The 27,771-nt window shown below is 42.2% G+C and overlaps 1 protein-coding gene across 1 annotated transcript in view; it reads right to left on the minus strand.

Moving 5' to 3' along the window:
- Window positions 1-1,647: 1,647 nt before the first annotated feature.
- LOC146830005 (E3 ubiquitin-protein ligase TRIM39-like) overlaps window positions 1,648-27,771 on the minus strand; it is a 352,043-nt gene continuing 325,919 nt past the window's right edge. Inside the window, exon 6 of the mRNA XM_085604241.1 lies at window positions 1,648-4,813. Coding sequence (XP_085460367.1) covers window positions 4,182-4,813 — 632 coding nt within the window. The 3' untranslated portion in view covers window positions 1,648-4,181. The remainder of the gene's footprint in view (window positions 4,814-27,771) is intronic.

Below are 27,771 nucleotides of genomic sequence, written 5' to 3' on the forward strand. Positions count from 1 at the left end.
ACAATATATAAATGCAAACCTTTTTCCCTCTTCTATCCCTTTTGAATCAAAATAACTGACTAACCTATCCACCACTCAAATTACATTCATATTTCACTATATTAATTCGCTGCTAATCCTTTAACCGCTTCGGTGCTCATGACAAGCCCAACTCGCTTCGGTGCTCATGATGAGCTGGGCTCGTCACAACCGTCGCGGTCCGCCCACGCGCGGTTGATTCCCCGCCTGTGCGGGAGAATCAATCAGTCGGCGGGGTCGTGACGAGCTCAGCTCGTCATGAGCACAACTCCACTGTGCCTCATGACGAGCTGGGCTCGTTACGAGCACAGCGCCATTGCCACCGTGCCCCCGCGCCACGGGAAATTACCCCTGCGTGGAAGGGGTTAAGGGTCCCGGAGTAGCTTCAGTGCCTCAGCAGGGGTCGTAAGCACTAGATAAATGCAAATACAATAGAATTAACCTTCATCCAGGGGCAACTAACCTGCTTACCAACTTGTTCAAGCCCTCTGAAACTTACTTTGTCTTTATTTTCTATTTACATCAGCTGTGTCTTTCTTGGTAATTCTTTAAGTATTGTGGTCGGTTTGTCAAGACAATGACCTAAATTGACCATAGTTTTTTCAAGCAAATTAAATTCGAAGATAAAATCTGTTCCAAACAGTTAAATTAAACAGTCCCGGAGCCTCTGCCTGATTAGTATCTAAAGTTGCGGTGACCTTGGTGTATTAAAAACAAAGGATGAGAATGTACTCGAAGTGCTGCAGAATAAAGATATAGGAATTTTTTTAATAGAAGCGGGCTGAGTTGCAGGAATCAAAGAGTCCATATTTATTCTTTTGTTTTTGCAAATGCATTGAAACAATATCCAATATCTGGTAACGTATTATCCTTTATACGTTGCTCAGTTGAACCCTTCATAGGCAGATGTCCCCTTGAGACTTTAATACCTTCCAGTTCTGACATAAAAGTAAGCTTGCTGGATAAGCCCTTCAGCAGCCCTATGTGGCTCAGCTAATTCCTTTTGATCTTGTTTTCGCCAAATTGTAGCTGATAATACATTCCCTAATCTCAATTTTTTTGTTGTCAGCCGCGGTTCATGTTGGTAAGAGCGGAGGGGTGGTGGTGCCGGCTCAGGGCCGGGGGTGGGGGGGTGCGGGGGGGGGGGGGGGGGGTGAATTAAAAAAATAATTATTTTTTTCCTCAGCTTCGATGTTATCTGCACGGACTGTGGCTGTTTGTTGTAATTTTTTTGAGTAGGGGAAGTAAGAGCTACGAGATACATCTTTGAGGAGCTCCCCAGAAGGGCAGGCCTGGCTTTTCACATAATAACACTCATTCTGCCTTTGACAGGCGTACAACATGTTTTCTGCCAAAGAACCATACGCTCAATAGCGCCAGACAGTTGTTGAATACATTGCTCTAACAAATAATTGTCTACAGTGTTATCAGACATTGCCCTAAGTTAAAGTTAAGAAGCTAACCAGGCAGCATTAATCGGCATTGTAGTGCACAATTTCACAATAAACCAACCATTCAGCAGATCAAATGAAGAGAATGAAATATGGAATTGAAATTGTTTATTTTAAAATCCCAATCTAGATATACATTGTAACCACACAGAAAATTACATTTATGAATAGTGCACATACAAGATATTTTAACATGGGTGTTATATTTCACAGCACCAATATGTTCATTAGCTACTTTTAGGATTTTCAAGGGTGCTGCACGCTTGCATACTTGATTCAGAACAGCAGCCATATGGTCCCATATAAATAGCAATCCTGCTAGATTAGTCAGAGACACTTGAGCGCTTTCTTTCAAGTACATGATGAAATGGTGATAGCTCTGGTGTGAAATCCTCTCTAGCTTCTAGAGTTGCATTCAGGTTTATAATACTTAATCAAAAGCATGTTGAAAAGTTTCAGAATAAACAATCAATATGAAGCAGCTGTTTTCTTTTTAAAATGAAATGCAACATTAACGTATGCACATAGCTTGATTATCACATTTGCTGAACAAAACAGAGTGGTAAGAAGGCGCATTTGATAACTTATTCACCTCTTAATTATTTGAATAACATACATGGTGTACTAAACGAGAGGTTTCAGAAGAGGAACAACTAAGTGGTCACAACGCAATGTAGGGTGTCAGAAGGCTTTACAATATGAATATGAATGTACAAAAGAGAAAAGTACAGATATTTGGATAATATAATAGCAAACTGTATATGCAAATAAGATACAAATACGTACGGTTACGTTCGAGAGTTTGAACAGAATGGTAGCTTTAAGGGATAGGACAGTTTGAGTGCAAAGTTAGATTATGTAGAAAGTGAGTTGATCTCTGTGTCTTGCTTTCCAGAATATCAGCTCACTAGAAGATCCACGGATGCATGCACTGGTGATCAGTGATTACATCACTTGAGAAATGCATTACGATGCACATGGAGGGGGGCGAGACAAATATTTCCCTGTTTTTTTTTAAACACTAAGAATGGAAACAGCTGCATTGTCACTGGATCGAGTAGGACCTGCGAATCCTCAGTCAAAGCTAGGCTTGAGATAAGAAAGACCCATTACCAGGGCCACTGGATTTATGCGATTTTGTAACTCTGGTGTTTCCCATGTAATTATGAATTTACCACATAATCCATCATCTGTTCCATAATCTGCAGGGTTTAACAAAACCAGGGGGCATATGTACAAACCCCTATCTCCACCACAACATCACTTATATTGACATTGTGGTGGTGATAGGGGCTTCGCCTTATTTACAAGGCAGCATTAAACTACTTAATGTGGCTTAACGCTGCCTTGTACATAAGGCCCCCTTTCACGCTATGGTTAGCGTGCAAGGGGTGGGCAGTGGGTGTTGCGGTGGGCATTCCACCACAAAACCAATTCATTTCGACGCTGCCCCCTATGTGCAAAGGTGACATACATAGGAGGCAGCGCTAAAATTAAGACCAGGTAAAAACTGGTGTTTAGATGGCAAAACGAGGAGAAATGCATCATTTATCATCGTTTCTGCTTTTTCCATGAGGGCTGCCTTGTGCAGGACACATGGAATAAGCAAAATTCCATGGTTTGTTTATGTTCAGGAAGGTGACCCTTCCTTTACAGAAAAAATCTTAATAAAAAATGCAATTTTGTGACTTTCATGAAGCACCACACATGAAAGTGACAGAATGGCATTTTAGGATTGTTCATATGCAGCAAGAGACACCTTCCTACACATAGACAATCGGCCCCTGCACGCTGACACCCTTGCAATCTAGTGCAAGGGTGCCTGCGTTAGTGCTAAATTCCCAGGGAGTAACGCACGGCTGCACCACATTCTTATAAATATGGTGCAGCCTTGCGTTTCAGAAGTGGCAGAGAGAGACATTAAGCCAGGAAGGCTAACGCCTCTCTCCTCTACTTCCTTGTACATATTCCCCAATGTTTCTAGCTCCAACAGATGAAAAGTTACTGCATGACACCAGTCTGGCCTTGCCAATAATACTTCCAACCCTCCCAGATCTGGAGAAGATCTCTCTCCCTGATCTATTTTGGTTGCATGGTAATGCAAAGGTGTGTACACGGGACTAGGCATCCTGTTGGTGTACCAGGACAGGGGAAGGCAGCAGAAGCCGGTTTTTATTAAGTATGGCTTTGCACACTTTCTTTCCTTTTATGCAACAATTTAGAAAATTGCTTCATTAGTAGAATAAGGAAGAGGTAAAATGGCAGATGCAAAACAAAAAATCTGTTAAAGATAGAGAGTGACCAAGATAATGACGGAACGAAAGAATGCGTAAGCAATTGAGACTGATTATGATTGCGTGTGAGAGTGAGTGTGAGTTTAAACATCCTTCACTGCTGTATTCCTAAACAGTACTTTTAGGATTCAGGGCATGTACAAAACTGAATCACAAAATAGTCTTATATATTTATTTGATAGAATAGTGGAAATAAAAGGTACATATATGAGCTATAATAACAGATGCAACATGACGTACAGAGTAATAAGTGGGTCTGTGGCTTTGGAATTGTTCCTGGGGTACAGGACATGATATCAGGTTTCTCGGGACTACTTTACTGAAGTCAGTTAGGATCACCTCTAAAAACCTCTGTGTTCCTCTTTTCCTGTTTCCAAACTTCCTCCCAGAGGTAGATTTACAATGGGTTCTGCATCTTCTAAATGAGCTCTTGAGCCACCTGATCCTGCATCCGCCTGTTGAACCTGCCCCCATTGCCTTCCATCATCTTGTCTATCATCTGAAGTAACTGCCCCACCTGCTGGTCCCTCTCTGCTCCTGTTGCTCTGTTGTTGAAGGCACAGACCCTCCCCCAACAGCTCCTGACCAGCTCTCTAATCTCGGATTTGCGGACCAAAGTTTCTATACTTTCACCCCCCAGGTCCTCCTTCCGTGTAAACACGATCACTGTGAACTTCAGCGCGTCCTCCCCGAAGAGGCGCTGGATCCTTTGCATGGACTCCCGCTCCTGTGCACTAAACAGTCCAGCCTGGAGCACGAGAAGGATAGTGTGTGGGGCTGGGGTGGAGAGCTGTCTACACCGCTCTATCTCTGAGGAGAGCTCCTCCTCAGGGAACCCGGGGGAAAGGAAGCCCGGGGTGTCCACCACTACCAGATGCCTGCCCTGCCACACTCCCTCCCCCCTCTTACACTTTCTGGTCACTGATACTGGAGAGGCCTGTGACTCAAACTCTCTGCTCCTGAGGATGCTGTTTCCGGTGGCACTTTTCCCAACTCCGGCGCTGCCAACGAGGATTAGCCTCAGTTCATCTCTGGCACTTTTGCTGTCATCTGCGGAAGGAATATTCACAAGTAAGCCCAACACTGATTGAGAGAGAGATTTAAATAACTGACATTATAAAGCTAATTCACATTTCCCCTCATCAACTCCCTTTACTCAAGGAACAAAGAAAGTGCAGCTATTGGAGGGTTACTCAGCTGTTGTGTTATATTGCATGCGTGGTTAGGGCTGTGTTGTAAATGCTGTTTCCCACTAATGTCTGGTACTTAACACCGCTTACTGCCCCATAAGCATCCCTTCTAAGTACCAAGCATCAGGCATTAGACTAATGCATTTAAGTATGGTGGTCCGCATCACCGCAGTGAAATGCATTGTCACCCATAATAGTTATAACACTGTCAAGCCGTTAGCGCTGCTATACTGACTAAACTAAGTTGGAGTTGCTGGTAGCACAGAGCTGTGCTTTGGGGATGGCTGAGATAGGATCTGTAAACTGGTGCTAGTGCAGCAATGCTTTACATTCTGATTGACGTCATAGGCACCGCGTAACGTTACGTCCTGCGGCCTGCAGTTAAGTTTGTGGGATGCAGTCTGCCCTAGGCTGCCATAGTTGCACTGCTAGCACAGATACATGGTGGCAAATTAAAATTAATCATGACTACACCGGGCCCAACCCAACGGGACCAAGGAATATGCGGAGGCCTGCTGCTGAGCCTGAGTGAGTCCGATGCCTGGGGGTGGCACACAGTGCACATTTGCCATGGGAGTCACAAGTGACTGTTACAGCAGCCAGGAGTCTGAAGAGATGGGCAGGGGGTTGCCCTGTAAGCCAAATTTTGTTGCAAACCTCACAAGTAAGTGACAGTGTCACTGTGGGACTCAGTGCAGCCGAGTGTTAATCCACAAATTAGCTTTTTAATCAGCTGACTGTGGATCTGTGTCTGGATTGGAATCTAATTTTCTGTCTTACATGACCCAAGTAAGACAGAAAACTATGTTCCTGATTCCTAGATGTCCATGACTATGATATGGATAATGTCTGTGCAAAATGTATATTAACAGTGATAGCTGTGAAGTCAGAGAATATACCAATCTCCTTCATCTCAAACAACCCTGCAAGTGAGAACTCTCTCCCCTCTCCTTCTTTCCCCCAAAAAGTGGGTGGCAGACTCAAATACTTCCTTCACAATTGGAGATTGATCACTCAAGATCCTTGGTTCTTAAACACTGTCAATGGGTTTATGATAGATTTGACTCACATACCTTTACAAACTTCTTTCCCGAGAGACATGCCTCTCTCTCCAGAGCAACATAAAATAATAGAGTAGGAGAACTCCTCTATGCCACAGAAAGGAGCCATAATAGGGGTCCCATTAGAAACTTTAAGATTTATAAGCACACTCTTTCTTGTGAAAAAGAAAGACAAAGGTTGGAGACCTGTCATAAACTTAAGAGAACTAAACAAATATTTGGTTTACAGACACTTCAAGATGGAGGGCATCCATCTCTTGAGGGATTTACTTCTAGAGGGAGACTGGCTAGTCAAACTGGACCTAAAGGATGCTTACTTCACCATTCCTATGGCCGAATCCCACCAACCCTTTCTTCAATTTGTCTGGAAAAATCACCTTTACCAATTTCAGGCTCCCCCCTTCGGACTCTCCTCTGCCGCTTGGTGCTTCACCAAAGTCATGAGAGCTGTTGCCTCATCTCTAAGAATAAGGGGCATTTGTTTAATCATTTACTTAGACGACATTCTTATAATGTCTCAAAATCCTTCACAACTAGCCAAAGACCTGAAGACTGTGATGGATGTCCTAGAAAGTTTAGGATTCATCATAAAAAAAGAAAAATCAATTCTGTCTCCTTCCAGATCTCTGGAGTTCCCAGGTTTCACAGTAGACACATTGAAATGTCTCCTTTTACTACCTTTCAAAAAGATTACCAAAATCAGGAAGGAAATAAGACACGTCCTGAAACAGCAAGACTCATCTCTGAGAGAGCTAGCCAGAATTCTGGGTCTCCTCTCCTCCTCCATCCACGCCATCTTTCCCGGTTCCCTCAACTATCAGGCCCTCCAAAGGGTAAAGGTGAGAGCCCTAAGATCTGGCCTATGGTACGGAGATCGGATCTGTCTGGATCAAGAAGCCAAATCGGAAGTAGCCTAGTGGCTCGAGAACCTAGACGCTTGGAATGGAAAAGCAATCTTTGGTTCAAAACCAGAGTTTGTTTTAGAATCAGATGCGAGCCTTCATGGCTGGGGAGCTTGCCTTCTCAATCAGAACACTGGTGGTATCTGGTCACAAGAGAAATCATCTCACCACATAAATTATTTAGAACCAACAGCTGGGCATTAAGCCCTCATGAGCTTCAAACACTCTCTCCAGGGGAGGTCCGTCATTCTAAAGATGGACAGCATGTCAGCAGTAGCCTATATAAATCATCTGGTAGCACCAAATCTGTGGACCTCTCTAATCTAGCAAAACTCTCAAAAGTGAATACCTTCCGTGGAAATTGAACGTCTCTGCAGACTGGAACTCGAGATTCCTGTTAGATCACAGCAATTGGAAACAATGTTTCCGTGTTCAGTACCCTAAACAAGATCTAGTGCCCTCTAGAGATAGACTTATTTGCGAGCAGACTAACCTTTCAACTGGAGAACAGCTTCAGCTGGATGCCCGACCCGGGTGCTCTAGCAGTCAATGCCTTACTAAAATCTTGGAAAGGAGCCAAGGTGTATGCATTCCCTCCCTTTGCCATGATTCAGAGAGTTCTTCAGATAGTGAGACAGGATCAGTGCTTCCTTGTCCCAATATCTCCCTTTTGGCCACCACTTGCAACCCCCCCTTCTTAATTCCTACCCTATAGAATCTTCTTGCAGACATAGATGGAGGAGTTCACCCCTTAATTCAGAACAGGAGTTTAACCCTTCTTGCCTGTAGAGTGTGAGGAGACCCAATGAAATCTCAGGACTTTCGGCGACGGCTGCAACTCTCCTCAGAGAGTCTTGGGCCCCAGGCACTCACTACAGATATAACATATGGAGAATCTGGGTATGTTGGTGCCTGGAAAGGAACCTGGATTCCTTGGAAGCACCTATTGTTGACATAGTTTACTTTCTTGTTAAACAATTTGATAAAGGCCTCAGCTATCGAACTATCAATTGCTATAGATCGGCTATTTCTGCTGGTCATGTCCTTGTCAATGGTAAAACGGTAGGTAAAAATCTCATTGTAGAGTGATAAAAGCATTCGTTTAAGAAGACCTCCTAAACCTAAATATGAAAGTCATTGGGATTTCAAACTAATCCTTGATCTTTTCAATAACTGGCCTGTTAATACTCTCCTCAATAGAAAAAAAACTTTCCATTAAGGTGGCTACTCTACTATGCCTAATCTCATGGTGAAGGGTCTCTGATGTCAAAGCCCTGGAGATTACTAATAGATCTTTTAACATGTTCGGAATCAAATTTGAGATTTATAGAAGAACAAAGACTATGTCTGATTCAATCTTTTACCCACGTTTTGATTTATGTCCAAAACTTTGCGTTGTGGACTGCATGAGAGAGTACGATCGCAGAATGTTCGCTCTTCACCCCCAGGGTGTGAACCAATTACGTATATCCTTTGTTAAACCCCACAAAGGCATAACCTCGACCTCTATTGCTAGATGGGTTAAGACTGTTATGAGTTTAGCAGGTATTGACTTAAAGAAATGTCAAGCTCACTCCCTTAGAGGTGCTATGGCCAGTCAATCTCTCTGGTCTGGAGGTAAGTTGGACGACATTCTCAAAGCTGCTGACTGGTCAAATGCTAGCACCTTTGCACGTCATTATTGCAAGCCTATTGAACATATGTCTGATGTTGTTTTACAAAGCTACCAACATGCATAATGTAGCCTCCGTTCTTGTAATGAAATTGCGATTCTCATATTACCATGACTAGAGAATCTGGATTTCATTAAAGACATGGAGGCTGACATTATCCCTCCCATCCCACCCCTTGGTGGTCTTACAATGATTTAATGCTGTTTTTATTACAGTTTATTACTGTACTTTTTATTAACAGTACTTGTTTCATCTCTTGTTCCTTTTCGCTTGATAAGCTTGACACTATTTTTTACATTCAAGAGATATTTACTTCTTTCTTTTTTCAGGTAACGCTCCTTAACTGTGTGTCGTCAGGCCTTTGGTTTTACCTTTGTTCTTTCTTCTCCCTCATCCTGCTCATCAGAAGATCGTTTTGATGTCTCAAGTTTCATGAACTTATTTTCCTCCACATTTAAAAGAGGCAGATTGTTGATGGCTCATGGCTTTCATGTGTTGCTATTGGTCTATTCTGGAACCTTATAATATTGTGATGTAAGCGGCTGCTTGGACTGCATTAAAGGAATAATGCATAATGTCAGCCTCCATGTCTTTAATGAAATCCACATTCTCTAGTCATGGTAATATGAGAATCTCAATTAACAGTGATAGCTGTGAAGTCTGAGAATATAACAAAGCTCAGACTTCCTAAGATGTTGCTTCAGGGTTCCTTCACTTTTGACACAGCCCAATTCAAAATCCTTTTGGGGCTTTAGAAAGCAATGCAATTGTTGATTTGGGTGCTTTTGATTGGCTTTGTAATAAAACAATGTAATGACATGCAGCACATAGTACTGCCTTGTGTTAGCTTATGTCCATGCATAGTGTATGGCCGATTCCTGGTATCCACCAATGGATTTTGATGCAAACCTATATTTACAAAGAAATGTAAACCTGAGTTAATGCCAAAATGGTGCACCTCTAAAAACTTTTACCCTAGTCAATCAATCACAATAATTTGTAAAGCGCGCTACTCACCCGTAAGGGTCTCAAGGCACTGAGGGGGGGGGGGGGGGGTCGCTACTGCTCGAACAGCCAGGTCTTGAGTTGTTTCCTGAAGGAGAGGTGATCCTGGGTCAGCCGTAGGTGAGTGGGGAGGGAGTTCCATGTCTTGGCTGCCAGGTAGGAGAAGGATCTTCCTCCGACGGTGGATTTCCGAATTCTCGGGACGGAGGCGAGGGCGAGGCTGGGTGGGTGGAAAGTGAGGCGGCTGTTGAGGTACTTCGGACCCATGTCGTGGAGAGCCTTGTGTGCGTGGGTGAGCAGTCTGAATGTGATCCTCTTGTTGACGGGGAGCCAGTGCAGGTCTCTCAGGTGGGCAGAGATGTGGCTGCGGCGCGGGATGTCCAGGATGAGTCGTGCCGAGGCGTTCTGGATGCGCTGGAGTCTTTTCTGGAGTTTGTCTGTGGTTCCAGCGTAGAGGGCGTTCCCGTAGTCCAGACGGCTGGTTACGAGTTGTTAGGGAGAGGCCAGGACTCTCTCCACCCACAGGCTATTGCCAGGCATAAATGTGGCATTCACAATACCCACCTCAGAACACTTTTTAGACCTGTTCAAGAATCAAAATCAGAAGAGATCTGTGTAGTTCCTGAAGGACTGGACCTGCTCTCCCTTGTTCCCAGTACACAGAAGTGACTTCAAGGGTCAGCTAACTGACCTTTTGCTGAAGCTACAGAGGCATAACAAGAGGCCTTTTCCTAAAACTGACCAGCGGAGCACTTGCAACTGGATCATTGGCTGGTGGTAAATGGTGTTCCTCCTAAGAAGTCCTCATATTTGGGACTTAGACCTTTTGGCTCTGAAAACCTCTGGAGGATTGGTACAGACCTGCAAAGAAGATTTGGTTAACAGTGCCCTGCCGCTGGACCAAAGATTCCTGCATTTAATATTAGATTTTCTGTAGCAGAGAATTTTTGTCGGTGGGACCTCGGGGGGACTTATCCACCACTGTGGAGCCCGGTTAGAATATATCTTGCAGCCCTGAACCTGTGGAAGATTCTAGGCTCCAAAAATGTCCAAAAGTAGAAATTAGGCAAAGTCACTCAAGGTGTCTGCCCAATGCAAGGAGTGCCCTGTATGAAAATCAAGCCCCTGCTCTGAGCTTTTCCTATCTAAACCAGCCGGGTCACTGGGAACTGGTTCAATTGTTAGCTGATGATGTGGAACTCTCCTCAGCCACATCCTGATATCTTGCACCACTGAAGATGTTTTACTTCCCTTTCAGAGACTAAGCCCAAAGATAAAACTTATGGCCTGGTTGAGCGGAATGCTGTACCTGCCCTCTGCTCCATTACGGTAGGCCCTAACTTGCCTCTCGGTATTGGTCAAGCATGGCAGATGACCTTGGTTGGCATTTCATGCTTTTTGGCACTAGTTTTATTGTGTTGTTTTGATATTATTATTGTTTTGATGCTACATAATTAATTTAAACATTGCCTCTAAGTTAAGCCTGTGTGTTGTGATGCCATAATTAAAGAGGAGATTGAAATCAGGTTTATTTAATGGATTTAGTGGTTTGCACTGACAAGGGCAGTGATTATTCCTTGAGGTGGGTATTTTTCCAGCATTAACATTGGAACAGAAGGACAACTTGCATACAAGTATAAGATTTATAGGTGTTGAAGTGAAAACTAAGTTTAATTTTCATCCATGCCGCAGTGAAGCATAGTTGAATAATGATTGTGCCTCAGACTGAGATTTTCAGTACATTCAGTATGCCATTCAGAAAAGTGGTACCCCTTTCAAAAGAAGGTTGCAGATGATAATATTTAAGCCAAAATTGTAGTTACAATCATTGCCAGAAATTTAGTTTTGGGAGTGGTGATGAAAAAGATCAACAACATGAGCCAAGAAGGCTCTGAGATAAACTATCTGAAAAGAGGCAGAATTTGAAAGTCCATCTCACTTAGGGGCCCACTCATATTACTCCCTCTTTTTAAAAAAAAAAAAATTATTGTTCCACGGTATCAAACCAAACAATGCATCAATAATTTCATACATTCATATGATCACAATATGCCCCCCAAATACACATTTCACTCTTGCGTTTCCTTGCACCTTTTGCCAAATACAAACTCATTTCTATATTAAAAAAATTATACATTTTGCATGCCATCATTCAAAATGAGGGGGCTCAGGTTGAAGGCAATCAGCAGCAATACACAGTTGAGCTACAACCATTGCAATAAAAATTAAATCACGATATTTAAACATAGGGGTCCCCTTGTCCAGGTCCTGTCCAATATCCAATAACATAATAGCCGGAGTAATCTTAATAGATTTCCCTGTGATTTCTGATAAAAATTTCTCAATATCCATCACATGCCTAGACAGTTTACAACAACTATAAAAAACATGTACAACGAAAACATTTGCCATCAAACCTCCCCCCCATTTTGCCATACGTGCTGGAGTGTAGCATACATTAAATACAGTTTTAAAAAATTGAACTTTCAAGTTAGCAGACATAAGAGTTTCTTTAGACATTATAATGGCTTTCTGTATAGCTATACCAGATTCACCCAACACATTAGCCCATTGGGCATTATGTTTCTCCAAATCATCTGGTCTAAGGGATAAAAGGATCTTATACAGCACCCCAATTTTCTCCTGACGTCTTATACTTTCAATAAATTGATTTGGTGCAAGTACCAAATTTTTCCGACACAAACTATATTGCCTAGCAAAATCTGCATAAGTGGAGAAAAGCCCACCAACCTCATAAAAATCTCCAACTTGTAAAATACCTTTATTTCTCCAACTTAGTGCCACCGTATCCCAAAAAATGGAAGGGAGAATCCTAAGGGAATTCGTGGGTGTGTAATATGTTAGGCCTTCCAACAAAAGACATTTCTGCACAGTTCTTCAGACTTTGAAAGCGGCTTCCATTACTTTAAACCATGTCCTTTTAAAATAGCTACCATCAATTTCTTTAAACAGACAACACTTTGCCTCAGAGCCAAGCTTTAACTGGAAAAAGGAGGGAGCCTCTGCGGTGTTCCTAAACTCCTCCCCTGTCAATAATACTTGCATTTTTAACAAAAAACAAACATAATAATAAAGTGTAAAATCGGGTATCGGCCAGCCACTCCTCTCTTTTAATAAAGTCATAAACCTTATAGTCCGGCTGGGTTTACCAGGGGCCCAGAGAAATTTAGTACACAAAGATTGCAATTGTTGAAGTTGATCTCGTGTCACTTCAAGAGGAATAGATCTGAATAAATATAATACCCTAGGTAAAATAATAATTTTTATGATGTTACCTCTACCGACGAGTGTAAAATGTAGCCGCTCCATCTTTCTAGAGATTCTTTAATGCTGCCCATTATATCCAACTAATTAGCTTCAACTAGATCTTTCATCAATGTTCGAATTTTGATACCTAAATACGTAACTTCTTTCACCAATCTCACATCATTTAATACAATATTATCCGTACAAAGTACTTGCGTTTTAATAATATTAAGCTTATATCCTGATACCAAACCTGCTAAACGCTCCACCTCTTTAAGGGCAGTAAACGGATCTTCTGTAGTGATGGCTATGTCATCCGCATATGCAAAAACAGAATGAGGGATACCCTGAACTATAAAGGGTTTGAATAAGGGAGCTTTTTCCAACATGTCTACAAAAGGATTGATGTATAGAGCGAACAGTAACGGGGAGTAAGGGCACCCCTGTCGAGTTCCTCTAGTAATTATCACTGGTTCTGAAACCATGCCCATTGCAGCTATTTTTGCAACAGGTGCGGTATACAATACCTGCAAAGCCGTCATAAACCCCGTCCCAAATACTGCCCGATACATTAGTTTCCATAAATACTCCCACTCCACACGATCGAATGCTAAATCAGCATCTTACAAAATTAACCCCATTTTCCTCCTTTCCGCCTGAGCTATGTCAAAGAGTGTCATCACCTTATTAACATGAGTAACCGTCCCCTGACCCGGAATAAACCCATGCTGGTTTAATGATACTAATGGACAAATCATCTTTGCCAACCGATTAGCTAAAATGCTTGAATAACTTTTACCATCACAATTAATCAAAGATATCGGACGATATGAACCAGGCTGTTCCGGCGGTTCTTAAAGACCACAATTGTGGCCTCATCCCAGGATTTAACAGTAGCCAACACTTCATGCTTAATCTGTTGAAAAAATGCCTTATAAATCTCCCCCGGAACTTTACCAGGTCCCGCGGCTTTGCCCATTGCCAGACTACTAACCGCAGCCTCTAATTCCTCCATAGAAATTGGGGTTTCTAACAGCTCTACCGCATCTGGGTCTAATTGTGGTATGTTCCCTCATAAATATATTGTTACCCACATCCAACATTTCCTGTTGTGCATATAATTCCGTGTAAAAATGATGAAAGATTCCCTGTTAGACCTGGCACCATTGGCGTGAGTCTCCCTTCCATTTTTTCGCTGTGCCTCCTCTGTTTTTCTGGTGATAGATGCTCTGGGCGCTGCAACACTTCCATTCAGTGCCGCAGCGCTGATGCTCCCTGTGTAAAGATGACATGTGAATTGGTACATCCATGATTGGCTTATTTGGTTTACCTGTTGGTCCCTAGTAATGTGGCCTGTGTGTACCCAGGGCTGGTAAACCAAATGCTGCTGGTGGGCCTGCAGCGCTGATTTGCGCCACCCACAGAAGCAGCTTGTAAAGTGTGTCTCAGACCTGCCACTGCAGTGTCTGTGTGCAGTCGAGAACTGCCATCTTGGCTGTGAAGTGCACCCCGTCCCAGCCCCTGAACCTTCCCTTGGCATCATGTAAGCCACCCCTATGGAAGGGTACATTGTATTTGTAAGGTAGGACATGCTCTGATGTGTGTAGCATGTCCTGGTAGTGAATTACACCCAATTTTGTTTTTCACTACTGTAAGGCTACCTGTTCTCCATAGGCCAGAATGGGAGCTTTGGCTATTACATTCTATGGTCCTAACTGACCCATAGCACATGGTAGAAAAACGAATTTAGAATGCCTGAGCTCAGAATATTAAAATACATAGTTTAGTGAAGTTTATTTTTATATTCTGTGTTTGAAAATACCACTTTTAGAAAGTAGGTATTTTCTTGCCTAAGCCTTCCAGTGTGCTCTGCTGTTATGTGTATTGGCTGTCTGGTTTTGGAGGGACAGGGCTGGCTGAGTCAGACCTGGGTTGAATAGAGAGATCTGCATTGCAGTGTGGGGAGGGGTAGCTCCTGTACCTGAATAGGGCTGTGCCTGGCAAGGTGAATGCTGGCTCCACCTCCCACTGTGCGTCTGATGGCAGACCCCCTCTTTCTGAAAGGAAGGATGCAGCCTGGTAAATAAAGAGCTCCAGGGCTGGGCAGAACTGGTTCTGGCTGGGTTCAGTGACTTGTAGCTTCTGAGAACAAAGACTTTTGGGGTATAAATATCTGTGCTGAAACCCCTACAAATGGTATTGCCCCTGGATCTCAAGACCAACCTCTGTCCGTGGAACTGAAGGAAGCTGCAGGAGAGGACTGTCCTGGTGTTGTGTGCTGTTCCCTGGATTGGCCTGCAGTAGTTTTCATTGGACTGGAAATAAGAGGGAAAAGGAGCTGTAAGAGAACTTTTTAATCTTGAACCTGCAATCACCCAAGGGCTAGAGAGAGAACTAGCCTCCTGACTGAAATCTCAGGACCAGTAGACTTCATTATGTCGCTAAGGCCTGTTAGTGAGCCGCCGCAGCCGAGGAGCGTCAAGAAAATCATCGCACTGCTGCCGCTGAAGGCTCGCTGACCTGATCATCGCCCCGCATGTTTGCGGGCCTCAAAATTATCGCCACAGCCACGGAGTGTCAGGAAAATCATCGCGTGGCTGCCGCTGAGGGCTCGCTGGCCTGATCATCACCCCGCACGCTTGCGGGCCGCAAAATTGTCGCTAAGGCCTGTTAGTGAGCCGCCGCAGCCACGAAGCATCAAGAAATTCATTGCGTTGCTGCCGCTGAGGGCTCGCTGGCCTGATCATCGCCCGCAAGTTTGCGGGCCTCAAAATTGTCGCTAACACCCATTAGCGAGCGGCCGCGACCAAGAGCATGAGGAATACCATCGCTATCCCGCCGTAGCGGCATTTTTGTGGATTATTGAAAACAACATCCCGGAACTGTGAGTAAAAGGGTCACAGAGACCATTGCCCTGAACTGAACTTTACATTCCCCATTTGAACTATTTTTGCGGCATCCATAGACAATTATTTTTGCACAGTAATGTGGCTTTCTCGTTATTTGGTCTTGTGATAAGCCTACATATAAGGATAACTATTTTTTGATACCTACCTGTGTTGTGTCCCTTTGTAGTGTTCCTCACTGTATTACTGTGTATGGTCTTAGATGCTTAACACACTGCCTTTGAGATTAGCCTAACTGCTCCTGCTACGTTACCACAGGGTGGAGCAGGGGTTGTCAAAGGCGTGCAGCTCCTCACTCTGACTTAGGAAGAAGGGTCCCTGCTTGGACAGTGGCCATCCACTGCCAACCAGAGACCCCCATTTCTAACATTCCCAATATCCCTTGAGGATCTTGACACACTCCACCTAAACGATCTGTGGGGCCCATAATTCAGTGGGAGGCTTCCTTCGTCCACAACCATAGTGCTAAACACTGACCAACCGCTTCCCCATACTCACGGCATTGCGTTTTATAAATCAAATATTTCCTAGCATTTTCCCTGTTCTATAAAGCATTAATATTTGACTGACACCTAGCAACATCGGTGTCAAAATCCAATATATTTCTGTGTTGTGCTATCCCCTGGGTCAATTTTTCCTCAGCCATTCTCATTTTGGAATACAATTCTTGTACCTCCAATTTAGCTTTCTTTGAATAATATAAACCAAAGCTCAACACTTCGCCCCAAAAACTAGCCTTAAAAGTATCCCATATAATTGCAACTTGAGCAGACTGTCTATTAAATTCAAAGAACTCCGTAATCCAAATAGACATATGTTCCTTGAAACTGTCATCTAGGCACAGCTTCCGATCAAATGAAAAAGTTCTTATTATGGACTTTAGACCAATTGCCACTATTTCTAAAAGTATTGGACCATGATCTGATGTAATCCTAGGAAATATATGAACTGATGCCCCTGATACATATGCTGAAGACAAAAAATAATCAAGCAGTACCAATTTCTTATGAGGAAACGAATGAAACGTGTACCCCGGATCTGCTGAAAAAAGATTATCCTATACATCGACCAGGTCATGATCATTAACAAAGTTATATAGAGCTTTAAAAACTCTTGGTTTATGTCCCTTATATCCTTGTGGTCCACTCTGAAGTTCCTTTTTAACCAAACTAATATTAAGATCTCAACACACCACTAAAGGAGTTGATCACGATGCAAGCTCTAAATTTAGATCATCAAAAACTGCTGACTCATCTAAATTGGACCCATAAATAGTACTAAGTGTAAGTTTGCTGTTGCCAAACACACATTCAACAATAGCCCATCGCCCCATTTTAAACAGCGGCCTGTAGTCTGCACAGCTGCTTTAGCTAATATTGCAACCCCCGCATCATTGAGGCTTGCTTTGAGGCAACTAAGAGTGAAAATCCTAAATCATTTAACATACTATGTTTGCCCCAAGGTATGTGCGTCTCTTGGACACATAACAAATCTGGTTGAATAATGCGAAGCTCTGCCTCAACCCTTTTCCTCTTATTATAATTATTGAGGCCAGAGACATTTAAAGAGCAGATTTTACCCCCCTGGAAACCATAATAAAGCCAAAAAGAAACTATACTCAATCCAAATGCACCTACAATTGTAAACTCCAAACAACATTTTCGGCATTGTACCATTTTATTTCCATTTTTGATACCGTGGTTTTTTTCACTGTTACCCCACAAAAGTGCCCCCCACCAAGCCGCCCCCCCCCACCACCCCCTACCCTCCCCAAACACCCCCAACACTGTCCTAACCACCCCCCCCCCTTTCAGGAGGCTTCAAGACCCATGGTCCTGTAGATGCCAAGCTTCCATGTGCCTCCTCCCATTGCTCACAACCCCCCCAGTCATAAAAGAGGAAATTCCTCCCTCCCTCTGACTGGATGGACACATATGTTACTTGCTATCCAAAATAGGAGGATAGAGAGAGCCTGCAGAAAGGAGAAAAAACAAAAATTGACTAATACTATATATTATCCCTGCTTCCCACAACTTGTACCTCTATCTCGTGGCCAGAAAACGAATGCTGGAGGAAGTAAAACTATCCCGACAATTTTCTCTGCTGTCAAAGACAAAAGAAAAGGTAAAAAGCTTCCTCTTAGTCAATTAGAGGGAGCGGAAATTACAGATGACCTGGATGGTGGCGGGGAGTCAAATGTGGAACTTCTTTATGTGGTATCAGTCCCAACCCTGACCCCGAGTGAAGGTTTATTGGCAGCAAAAGATGAGGAGCAGCCTATTGGTGGTTGTGAGGTGACAGCATAAAGCTCTACTGTTTTTGGCTCTGGTGTTGCTGAGAGCAGTGAATCGGCTAACATACAGGTTGCAAATGTAAAAGGAGATATGCAAAACCTATGCAGGATGTGGAGTCTGGGGACTTTTTTTCCTTATCTGAACAGTCGACTTCATCATGTGAAAACTTGGTGGTACAATATTCTAAACAGAAGAATGGGGCCGGTGGCAGCAACCACAGTAGTATTTGTTTAGAGGACTCTAGGGATTTTACAGAAGACAATCCTCATACTGTTCATAAGAGATCAGAGCACAGTGTAAGGGTGAGGCTGAAAAATACCAGCAGAGCGATGGTCAGTCGCAATGATGTCAGCCTCGGAAGATATTTCCTTGTCTTTAATATAGCGATCAATTATGTCCGACCAGGAGGAAACAAGAGATGAAAGCCAGAGAGTCCAAAATCTTTGTCGTAAGTTGCAAAACTCGGTGCAACGTCTGGCTAAATCTTGTGCTGATTTTACTTCTAGATTTAATGAGTCAGAGGCGCGTATATCTAATCTAGAAGATGAACTTGTTGCTCAGAAGGTGTTGACAGAATCACTTCGATCCATTAAAGAAGATACACAGTGGAAAATGGCTGAAATAGAAAATCACGCACGAAGTACAAATCTTAGAGTACTACAGATTCCAGAGGGAAGGGAAGGATCGGACCCTCATAAATTTATTGTGGACTTGTTCACAAGCGCCTTTCCTGAGCTCACTAGATGGGACTGGGATAGGGAGATTGAACAGGCGCATCGGTTCCCATTTAACATACGTACGAGAGCCGGTCAAACTGATGAAAAACCTGGAGCTTTCTTAGTTTCATTTAACAGTTTTTTGGCCCGAGAGGCGGTTTTTCATTTAGCTCGTCCTGATAAGAAAAGATCTGGGAAAGATTTTGAGTTTTTTGTTAGGCTGGATTTCTGTCGGTTTACAGTAGAGAATTGCTGGCAGTTACGCCAGCTGATTACATTGTTTCAAGGTAAAGGCGCTCGATTCTTTACTAATTAAGCTTCTGCTATGGAGTTTTTAAATACCATATTACTCCCTCAATGAAGTTCACTAAAGGCTCTGAAAAGACAAGGAAAATAGAATTTCTACAGGCATCACATTTTGAATCAAACTATCGCCTTCCGCTCCAGCAGTTTCTAGGAACATCTACTTTGCAGTCTCAGCAGGATAGTTTCCAAGTGCCATTGACGCAAACCAGCATAGAAAGTTTTCTACAAAGCAAAGTACCTCCTCTTTCTTTCCTGTCATACAGAGCTCCCCTTGAATTCTTCAGAGATAGTCAGATAACTACGAGGCCCTCGACCATGCTGTTTGATTTTTCTTGCAAAATTACTAAAAAGCATATTTCCAATCTCGTAGTCACTGTCAGAGTTGCACTTGCCCTGTATCCAGTGGCGTAGCTAGCCCTTTGGCTGCCCGTGGTGGTCCCTGTGTTTGCCGCCCTGCGGCTGCCGCACTGAAGAGCGCAGGAGGTGCTTTGGAGATATAGCTCCGTTTCCTGCCCCGTGGCGGCTGCATTGAGGAGTGGGAGCAGGGCCTGATTGTCCGTAGCGGGCAGCGGGTGTTTCCCCAATGGGCCGCCAGAGTGGGGACCGGTTTTGGGCACCTGAGGGGCTGTTTTTGTTACTGGTTGTTGTTGGCAATATCGGCCCCCTGTAACAAACTGCTCAGCTGCACCCTCCCACACCCCAGGGAGGGCCAGCCGAGCAGTTTTCAGTCCCCAGTCCGGGCCTGAGTGGGAGGGGGTGTTGCATGCCATTGTTGCCCCGAGACAGCAGGTAAGAGTGGGTTGTGCTGCCACCCTAAAAACGTATGCCGCCCATGAGATGAATATGTTACAACTGGAATGTTTGGAAGTGATTGCTGAGCATTCTTTTATGGAAGTATATGCAGCGGAAACTTTACCTCATACATCAATGACCTCTACGCTGAATTGTTAACACAGATGATCAAAATAAGAATAGTTTGCACTGGTTGGCAAAATTTACAATGTACAAGAATATTTATGCATGTAATAAAAAAGTGGTTTCAAGCCAATAAAATTCATGTATAACTTTATATTGTAAAGGAACATGAGGATGCAAATACTGTTTAACACTTTTGATATAAAATGTAATATATATAAAAGAAGGAAAAAACACGTGATTGTATGTGAGCACTGTTTGGTTTTTTAGGTCTGGGAACAATATGTACTGCGTAAGATTAATTTTTATAATTATGCACTATTCTTTTGATGTGAATGCAATTACACTAGTTTGAGTACTTTTGACTAATTTGGGGCAAAAATCCTACTGCAGGAGCACAGGATCAACAAGCTAAGAGAGAAGGGGAGACTGCTGGCAACTGTGTGCATGCAAGACGTACAATGTAGGGGTTTGCGTGGATGAGGGCGGCGAGGACGAGGAGGAGAGAGAGACCATGGTAAGGAGGAAGCAGTCCGAAGATGCCAGAGCAGCAGGTAAGTACCTTTTTTTAAATAATTAAATTAGGGAGGGTGGAGGGGCCGGCTAACTCTGCTCTGCCACCGAGTTGGAGTTTTACCTGAACTCCATGTTCCCAACTGAGCGCGGAGTAGGCAAAACTCCTTAAATTCCGCTGGCGGAGCGGAGTTCACCACCCAGTGTTAGTAATTATGCCAGAGAAAATTACCCCAGTTACTCCCACCACTAGTTTATTTCCTGTTTTAAATAGTACAGCATTTGACAGTGTCATTACACAATTAATTAGAAATGTAGGCTAAAACCACTGAGGCACTAACTAACTTCTTACCATTAGTTCCCTTTTTTAAGCCATTCTCTTGCATGAAACCTGATCTGAGTCCGCTGATCAGGTTTCATGCAAGAGAATGGCTTAAAAAAGGGAACTAATGATGATGTCGGATTCTGCTTTTTACTCAGGCAGCAATGCTGACGCTGCAATGAGAAGGAGCCCAGTGTGGGGCCTTCAGCACATTTTTCTTCCTAGCGAGGCAGTGGAGTGTTCCGTGCGATGCAGCCTTTCAACTTTAACTCTGATTAATTGCTTGGCAAGTTCTGTATTTCAGTGAGATCAAGCTCTGTGTTATTGTTCGAGTGAGAGCATGTGATTTAAACCTTTTGTTAAAATAGAAAAATGCTGCTCATCTCCAAAATGAGACAACTGAAATACACAGACATAAAACATCTGTGTGTGTGCATCTGTGCGTTTACCACAATTCAAGCCTTTTCCAATGCACTCAGGGATCTTTGATGCCAGTCAAGATTAAAGTAAAAACGAATTTTATGTTTACATAGCATTTTGTGTTGTCAGAAGCAGAGACGTTTAAGGGCATGGACAAAGTGGACTCTGGCCCAGTACCACAACCTTTCAGGGGCCCCTGATAGAGTCAGCTTTGTTCTCTAGAATCTTGCCCCGATGTCCTCAAATAATTCTTAAATAGGTTGTTTCCTTTAATTCATTTTTATTACCGGTGAAGTGTGGGAGTCTATTATAGGCATTTTGCAGAGAAATGTTGTCTTTATGTTTCATGCAACATGCATGAAAAACGTTTCTTTCACATCAAACAGGACCTCACATATCACTATCCCTGGATATTAGATATAAAAACATTTAGAATTTGGACCAGTGTGCCTGTGACCTGGCCAAAGAGGGCATGAAAGAGTTGAAACTGTATCATAAACTCAAAGCTAATAGCAGAATAAAGTAAATGTCGGAGCGCGCGACGGCAGCGGATGAAGATGGCCGCTTCGTGAGGCGCTCTGCGGCACCGAGCTCCGATCGGCGCAGAAGGAAACGTTACCAGGATGCAGTTCCGACTTTCATGCATAGCTCCTTGCTTCAGAAGATTTAGGGCACGCTGAGGCAAGTTTTTAGACTGATTTATGATCTTTTTGGTGCCTTTTTCAACTCTGTTTGCCTCTCCTCACGGCGCCGGTTTTCCGGCCGCCATTTTGTGCATTTTTTCCGGCTGCTGATGTATTTTTCTTTATACTCTGCTTACTTCAGCAAAGGCATAATGCACATTGTATTTATCGTATAATGCACATTCCTTTTTTTTTTTTTAACTCCTTCACATGTTGCCTCCTTCTACATTACTGCCTGAATTAATGGTACCAGAAGACTTTTAAGAAAGCCGTTTGTTATCTGGATTATCTTACTTTCTAGTGTTGCACAGCTTCAAACGACATTCACTTTGCTGATTTACGAGCATATATGTCTCTTTTTGCTGCAGCCCCGCTTCGGATATCTGGCTACTTATGTTGGCAGTTGTGGAGTCTAGTAAGACTAGCTTATGAGTTTTTATGAATCCTTCATGTTTTTATGTCCAAGTATTTCTCCTCAGCGTCTATACTTCATATGGCAGTCATTTTGTGTGATTTTGGAAAAAAAAGCCTTAGACTACGGTTTATCAATAATTTTCTTTAGTTGGTACAGGAACATCATCCAGCTACATTGTTGCCTAACGCATATTGGTGGGTCCATCTCTCCTATTTATTGGACTACTGTGAGGCGCTTTTTCCTCTCTCCCTATTTTTTTGAAGAACTGACGCTAATTATTTTCTGCTGAGTGAGCAACACGCTCTACCATGGATTCCCCACACTCAAACAAGTTGACTGGTGCCTCAGGGTCTGGTTCTGGCGGTCGTAAAGACTCTTTTGCTTCCACCAAGTGTGCCAAAAAACACCCGACTTCTCCATCGAAATCCCGTCTTCTTGTGACATTAGAGGACCTTATGGATGAACTACGCCATATCAGACCTTTCATGATGGATACTACTGCTACCCTTGAGAGAATTGAAGAGACATGGTCTAGACTTGAATTAAGACTTTCGGATGTGGAACAAAAAATAAGCGATGCTCAGGATGTTGTCTCCAGAGTCGGATCCCTTGCTAAAGAAGTTTCTCAATTAAAGAAGACTACAGACATACAAAATCGCAATAGGCGCAACAACCTACGTATTTATGTAATTCAGGAAGGTTCTGAAAGCTTGGACATGATCTCCTTTTGAAGTCCCAAGTTCTGCAGATAGTTGCTCTCCCGAAATCCATGGACTTCAATATCCAAAGGGTGCACAGGTTGGGTCCTCAGAGTGCTTCTACCTCCTCCAGACCTAGAGGTATTATTGCCTACTTCCTCCTTTATTCTGACCTCATGGCTATTCTTAATGCTGCCAAGCAACACAAGCAGATGCTCTGGTCCGGTCATAAAGTTTATTTTCCCAGGATGTCTCTAAACCAACTGACAGTAGACGTAAGAAATTACTTGACGCTCGGTATGGTCTTATACATCCGTGCTTTTTCAAGGTGACTTACAAAAACAGAACTTTCTCTTTTGATGATCCAGCTGACCTTCAGAAGTTCATTCATGTTCACAAGGGAGAAGCTATGGAACTAAGCAAACCTTAAATGTTTTCCTGGTTGTTCTCTTGTTTGTATTTTAGGTCTCCCTTATGATGTTCCCGATGCAGGTGTACTTATCCTGGTTCTTCTTTGTTGTGTTATACATGATTTATCCCGTTACATTGCTTCCTCAATGTCTGTTGCAAATCCTAAATGTTTCCCTGTTGGTTTTCTTTCTTGTATTTTAGTTTTCCCTTGTGATGTTCCCGATGCAAGTGTTCTTATCCCCATTCCCTCCATGTTTCATCATATGTTTTATTCCGGTACACAGTTTCCTCAATGTATGGTAAGTTCCCTTCCAATTTGTTTCATATGTCTGGCATGTTGTCTTTATTTCTGTACTTTTCCCTTGTTGTTCTTATGGTAAATCTTTCCTTCCACGGTGCCCCTCCCCCGTTTCTTGAGGTGGTCGTCTTGTTTCCTGCCCCCCTCACATTATTGCTCTTTTTGTTTTTGTTTACTATGACTAAAGCCTTCTGGCTTTTCATCATTCCTTTTTTGCTAGCTCTCTCAGGGTTGCTATGCTCCCTCTTTTTTCTCCCCTTCTTTTGCCCTCTTCCTCCTTCTCTCCCTCCTTTCTTGCTGCGTCTTCCAGCTCTATTTTCCCCTACGTCTACATTTTGTTATCTGATTTCTATGGTACCTCATTGTTCATTTAATCTTTTTCTTTTAGGACCATGTCAAATGATTAATTCTATTTTCTTTCTTTCCTATCATCTCTTAACTTTTATTCCTTCCTCATGTCTATATTTTCTTTTTCTCTTTGTCCTTAACTTTCTTTCACTTTTATGCCTATTACTATTTAATTATTTTTGATGACTGGGTTTCGTGTAATCTCTTGGAATGTTAAAGGTATTCGAAATCCTGTTAACAAACAGCGAGTTTTATCTCATCTCGCAAGATTTAAATGTCATAGCATTAATACAAGAAACACTTTAAGCTACAAGACCTATCCTCACTGTGTAAACAGTGGGTAGTGGAGGTTTTCTGCTCCCCGGCTGTGAACAATAAGAATGGTGTGATTATTTTGTTTCATAAATCTTTCAATGTTCTGTTACAAAATGAATGCCAAATACCAATGGTAGATGGTTGTTTTTAAATGCTAAAGTTAACAATACTCAACTTTCTTCCTGTAATGTTTATGGCCCTAATGGCATTGACACAACCTTTTGGAATGAATTTTCTACTCTTCTCTCTTCCCCTGCTGCAGACAATTTGATTGTGGGTGGGGACTGTAATCAACTAATGGATCCCTTCCTTGACCGGAGATCTGAAACTAAATACATTCCTAATAAGATGCAGAAAACCTTCTACAAAGCCATCACCTAGAGAGGTCTGGTTGATTCATTGGGAACCTCTCATCCCGACACACTAGAATTCTCCATCTTCACCCCTGTTCATAAATACCACTCCAGTATAGGGTATATTTTCCTTTCTCAACACGCTCTTCAATTTATGACTAAGAGATTGGCTCCATTCTTATTTCAGATCACACCCCCATCATTTTAGACATGGACTATCCCACTCCTTCCCCTACATCCTGTCGCTGGCATTTTAATAATTCTCTGCTCTTGAATTCCCAATTTATTGAACAATTCACACTTTTTATTCAGGATTATTTTCCCAATAATCTTTATTATGATTCTCAATTTTACTTTATTTGGGATGCTTTCAAAGCTACTGCCAGAGGCTTTATTATTGACTTTATATCTCGGAAGAAAAAAAAGGCTCATATGGAGTCCTCATTTGTTTTAAAACAAATCTAAGCTCTTGAATATAAATACTTCACTATCAACTGCCCTGACATTCTGTCATCTCTTATCAAAGCCAAAATGCAATACAATAAACACTCTTGGGATTCTGTATTTAATAATCATCTTAAATTCAATGCAAAAATATATGGTGTGCGGAATAAAGCAGGTAAATTCTTAGCTAATTACCTCAAAATCAAAAAGCAAAAATCTAAAATCGTGGCTATCACAGATAGCTCCGGGAACTCGTCACATTACAGACACTGAGATTCTTGAATGTTTCACTCAAAATTATACTTTTCTCTATACTCCTGAGTCCACCCCTTCGCCTGAACACATTTTTTCAAACTATCCCTAAATCTCCCGATAATTCCGTAGATTTTACATCCTTAGACACACCAATCTTGAAAAGTGAAATGTCTAACGCTATAAATCTATTACCCAAGGACAAAACACCCGGCCCGGATGGTTTTACCGTTAGATTTTTTCTTCACTTTAAGCAATATTTTGTCCCCCAATTACTCACATTGATTAATCACTTTCTCACTACTGGTGAGTCAAGAGGATACTTCACTCAAGCTATGTTGTGTTTGATTCCTAAAAAAGATAAAGACCCTTCCCTTTTCAAAAATTATAGGCCCATTTCCCTTATTAACACAGACTGCAACATTTTTGCTAAAATATTAGACATTCGACTTAATAATGTAATCTCTGACCTCATTAATATTTACCAATCAGGTTTGTCAAAGGCAGATCTATTACTGATAATTCAAGAACCTTCCTTAATATTATTCACCTTGCTTCCAAGATGGATTCACCAGTCGCTGCCATTACATTAGATGCTGAGAAAGCATTTGATAGGGTCAACTAGGATTTTATTTTTGGTGCTTTAGCCCCTCTATTATTAAATATATTCAACTGTTATACTCTGCCCCTTCTACCTCCATTTGGGTTAATGGCTGTCAATCTAAATATTTTCCACTCCTTTGGGGTGCTAGACAAGGTTGTCCCCTTTCCCCACATTTATTCATTCTTGCTAAAATTAGACATTCTCCACAGTATACAGGTCACCAATTTAAAAATAGGAAACTATTAAAATTAACCTTGTGGAAATACTCAAAAAAACTTACTGTCCTTAAGGAGATTTGGTCCCCTCTTTTCTTATCCTTGTGGAGTAGATTGGCCACAATTAAAATTATGCTCCTTCCAATTAAACATTTTTATCTTTCAATGCTCCCGGTTTCTCTTCCGCTCACCTTTTTTAGCAACATCAATCGCTCCCTAACCAAATTTCTTTGGAACAATCGAAAAGCCAGAATTTCACTCTCTCGTCTTCAACAACCCAAACATTAAGGTGGAGTCAACTTTCCCAACCTCAGACGTTATTATTCAACATTTACCTTGAAAAAAATTTGACTTTTTTAACAGACTCCCCTCACACTCCTACAATGGCATGGAGTTCGTTAGAACAAGCTCAATTCACACCTTTTACATTTCTTACAGCTACTCATTTATCTCAAACTCCGCAGTGCTTTTTCACACCTATTTTTAACCATACCACCTTCTCTGTTTCAAACTCATCTTTCCTTTGTGGATCAACTTTTTCACACTCCAATTTGGTATAATAAATTTTCAAAGATAAACAACAGAGCGCCATTCTGGAAGGAATGGATTGATAAAGGTATTATTACTTTAGATCATGTGTTGAAGGACGGGTACCCTAGGGACTTTTCTGACATTTGTACATCTTTTGGCATCTCTACCACACATGCTCCTCAGTATCCCCTACTGAAGGCTTCATTGACTCATTTCCTATCCCAGAATAGTTCCCCTATTACACCTGAACAGGTCTCCTCTCCCCCACCTGACTTTTCTATCCCTTTTAAAACAGCTGTTATATACAAACTGTTATCCTGTTCTATGGTTGTTAGAACAAAATCTAAATTAGAACTCTTATGGGAGAAAGACTTGGCCCAAGATTTTTCCTTTCAAACTTGGGATTCTATGGATTCAAAAATACATACGTCTTCTCGCTCTGCTAGCACTACACAAACTCTATATTCCTTCTATAACAGCCTTTTTTTTCGCTTCTTCTGATATGCACATATTTAAGTTGTTAGAGTCCAAGAGAAGCTGGTCTTGCAGCTGCTCTTATGGGAATGGTGATTTTCTTCATATGTTTTTCCAATGCCCTTTAGTTAAATCCTTTTGGTCTCGTATTTGGCTAAAACGTAATGAAATTTTATCTACAAATCTTTCTTTTAAAATCGTTAATGTATTTTTGGGAAGCTCCTCACCCCTCTGGGATGTACAAGGTAATGTTGCCAAATTTATAGACTTGTACTTAGCTATTTCTTTTCAGATAATCACCAGCAACTGGAAAGACACTTCAAAAGTTTCATACCAAGTCTGGTGGAACTTGCTATACCATCACCACATGCTGGATCGTGCCTTTGCCTTTTTTGTACCTTTATTAATCAAAAAAGAGCTGTTGTGGTCACCATTAACCTCTTTTCTCTCTCGAATTGCTTCCTGATTTTATTCAGT

This window comes from Triturus cristatus, chromosome 5_1 (genome assembly GCF_964204655.1).
Source record: "Triturus cristatus chromosome 5_1, aTriCri1.1, whole genome shotgun sequence".
NCBI lineage: Eukaryota > Metazoa > Chordata > Amphibia > Caudata > Salamandridae > Triturus > Triturus cristatus.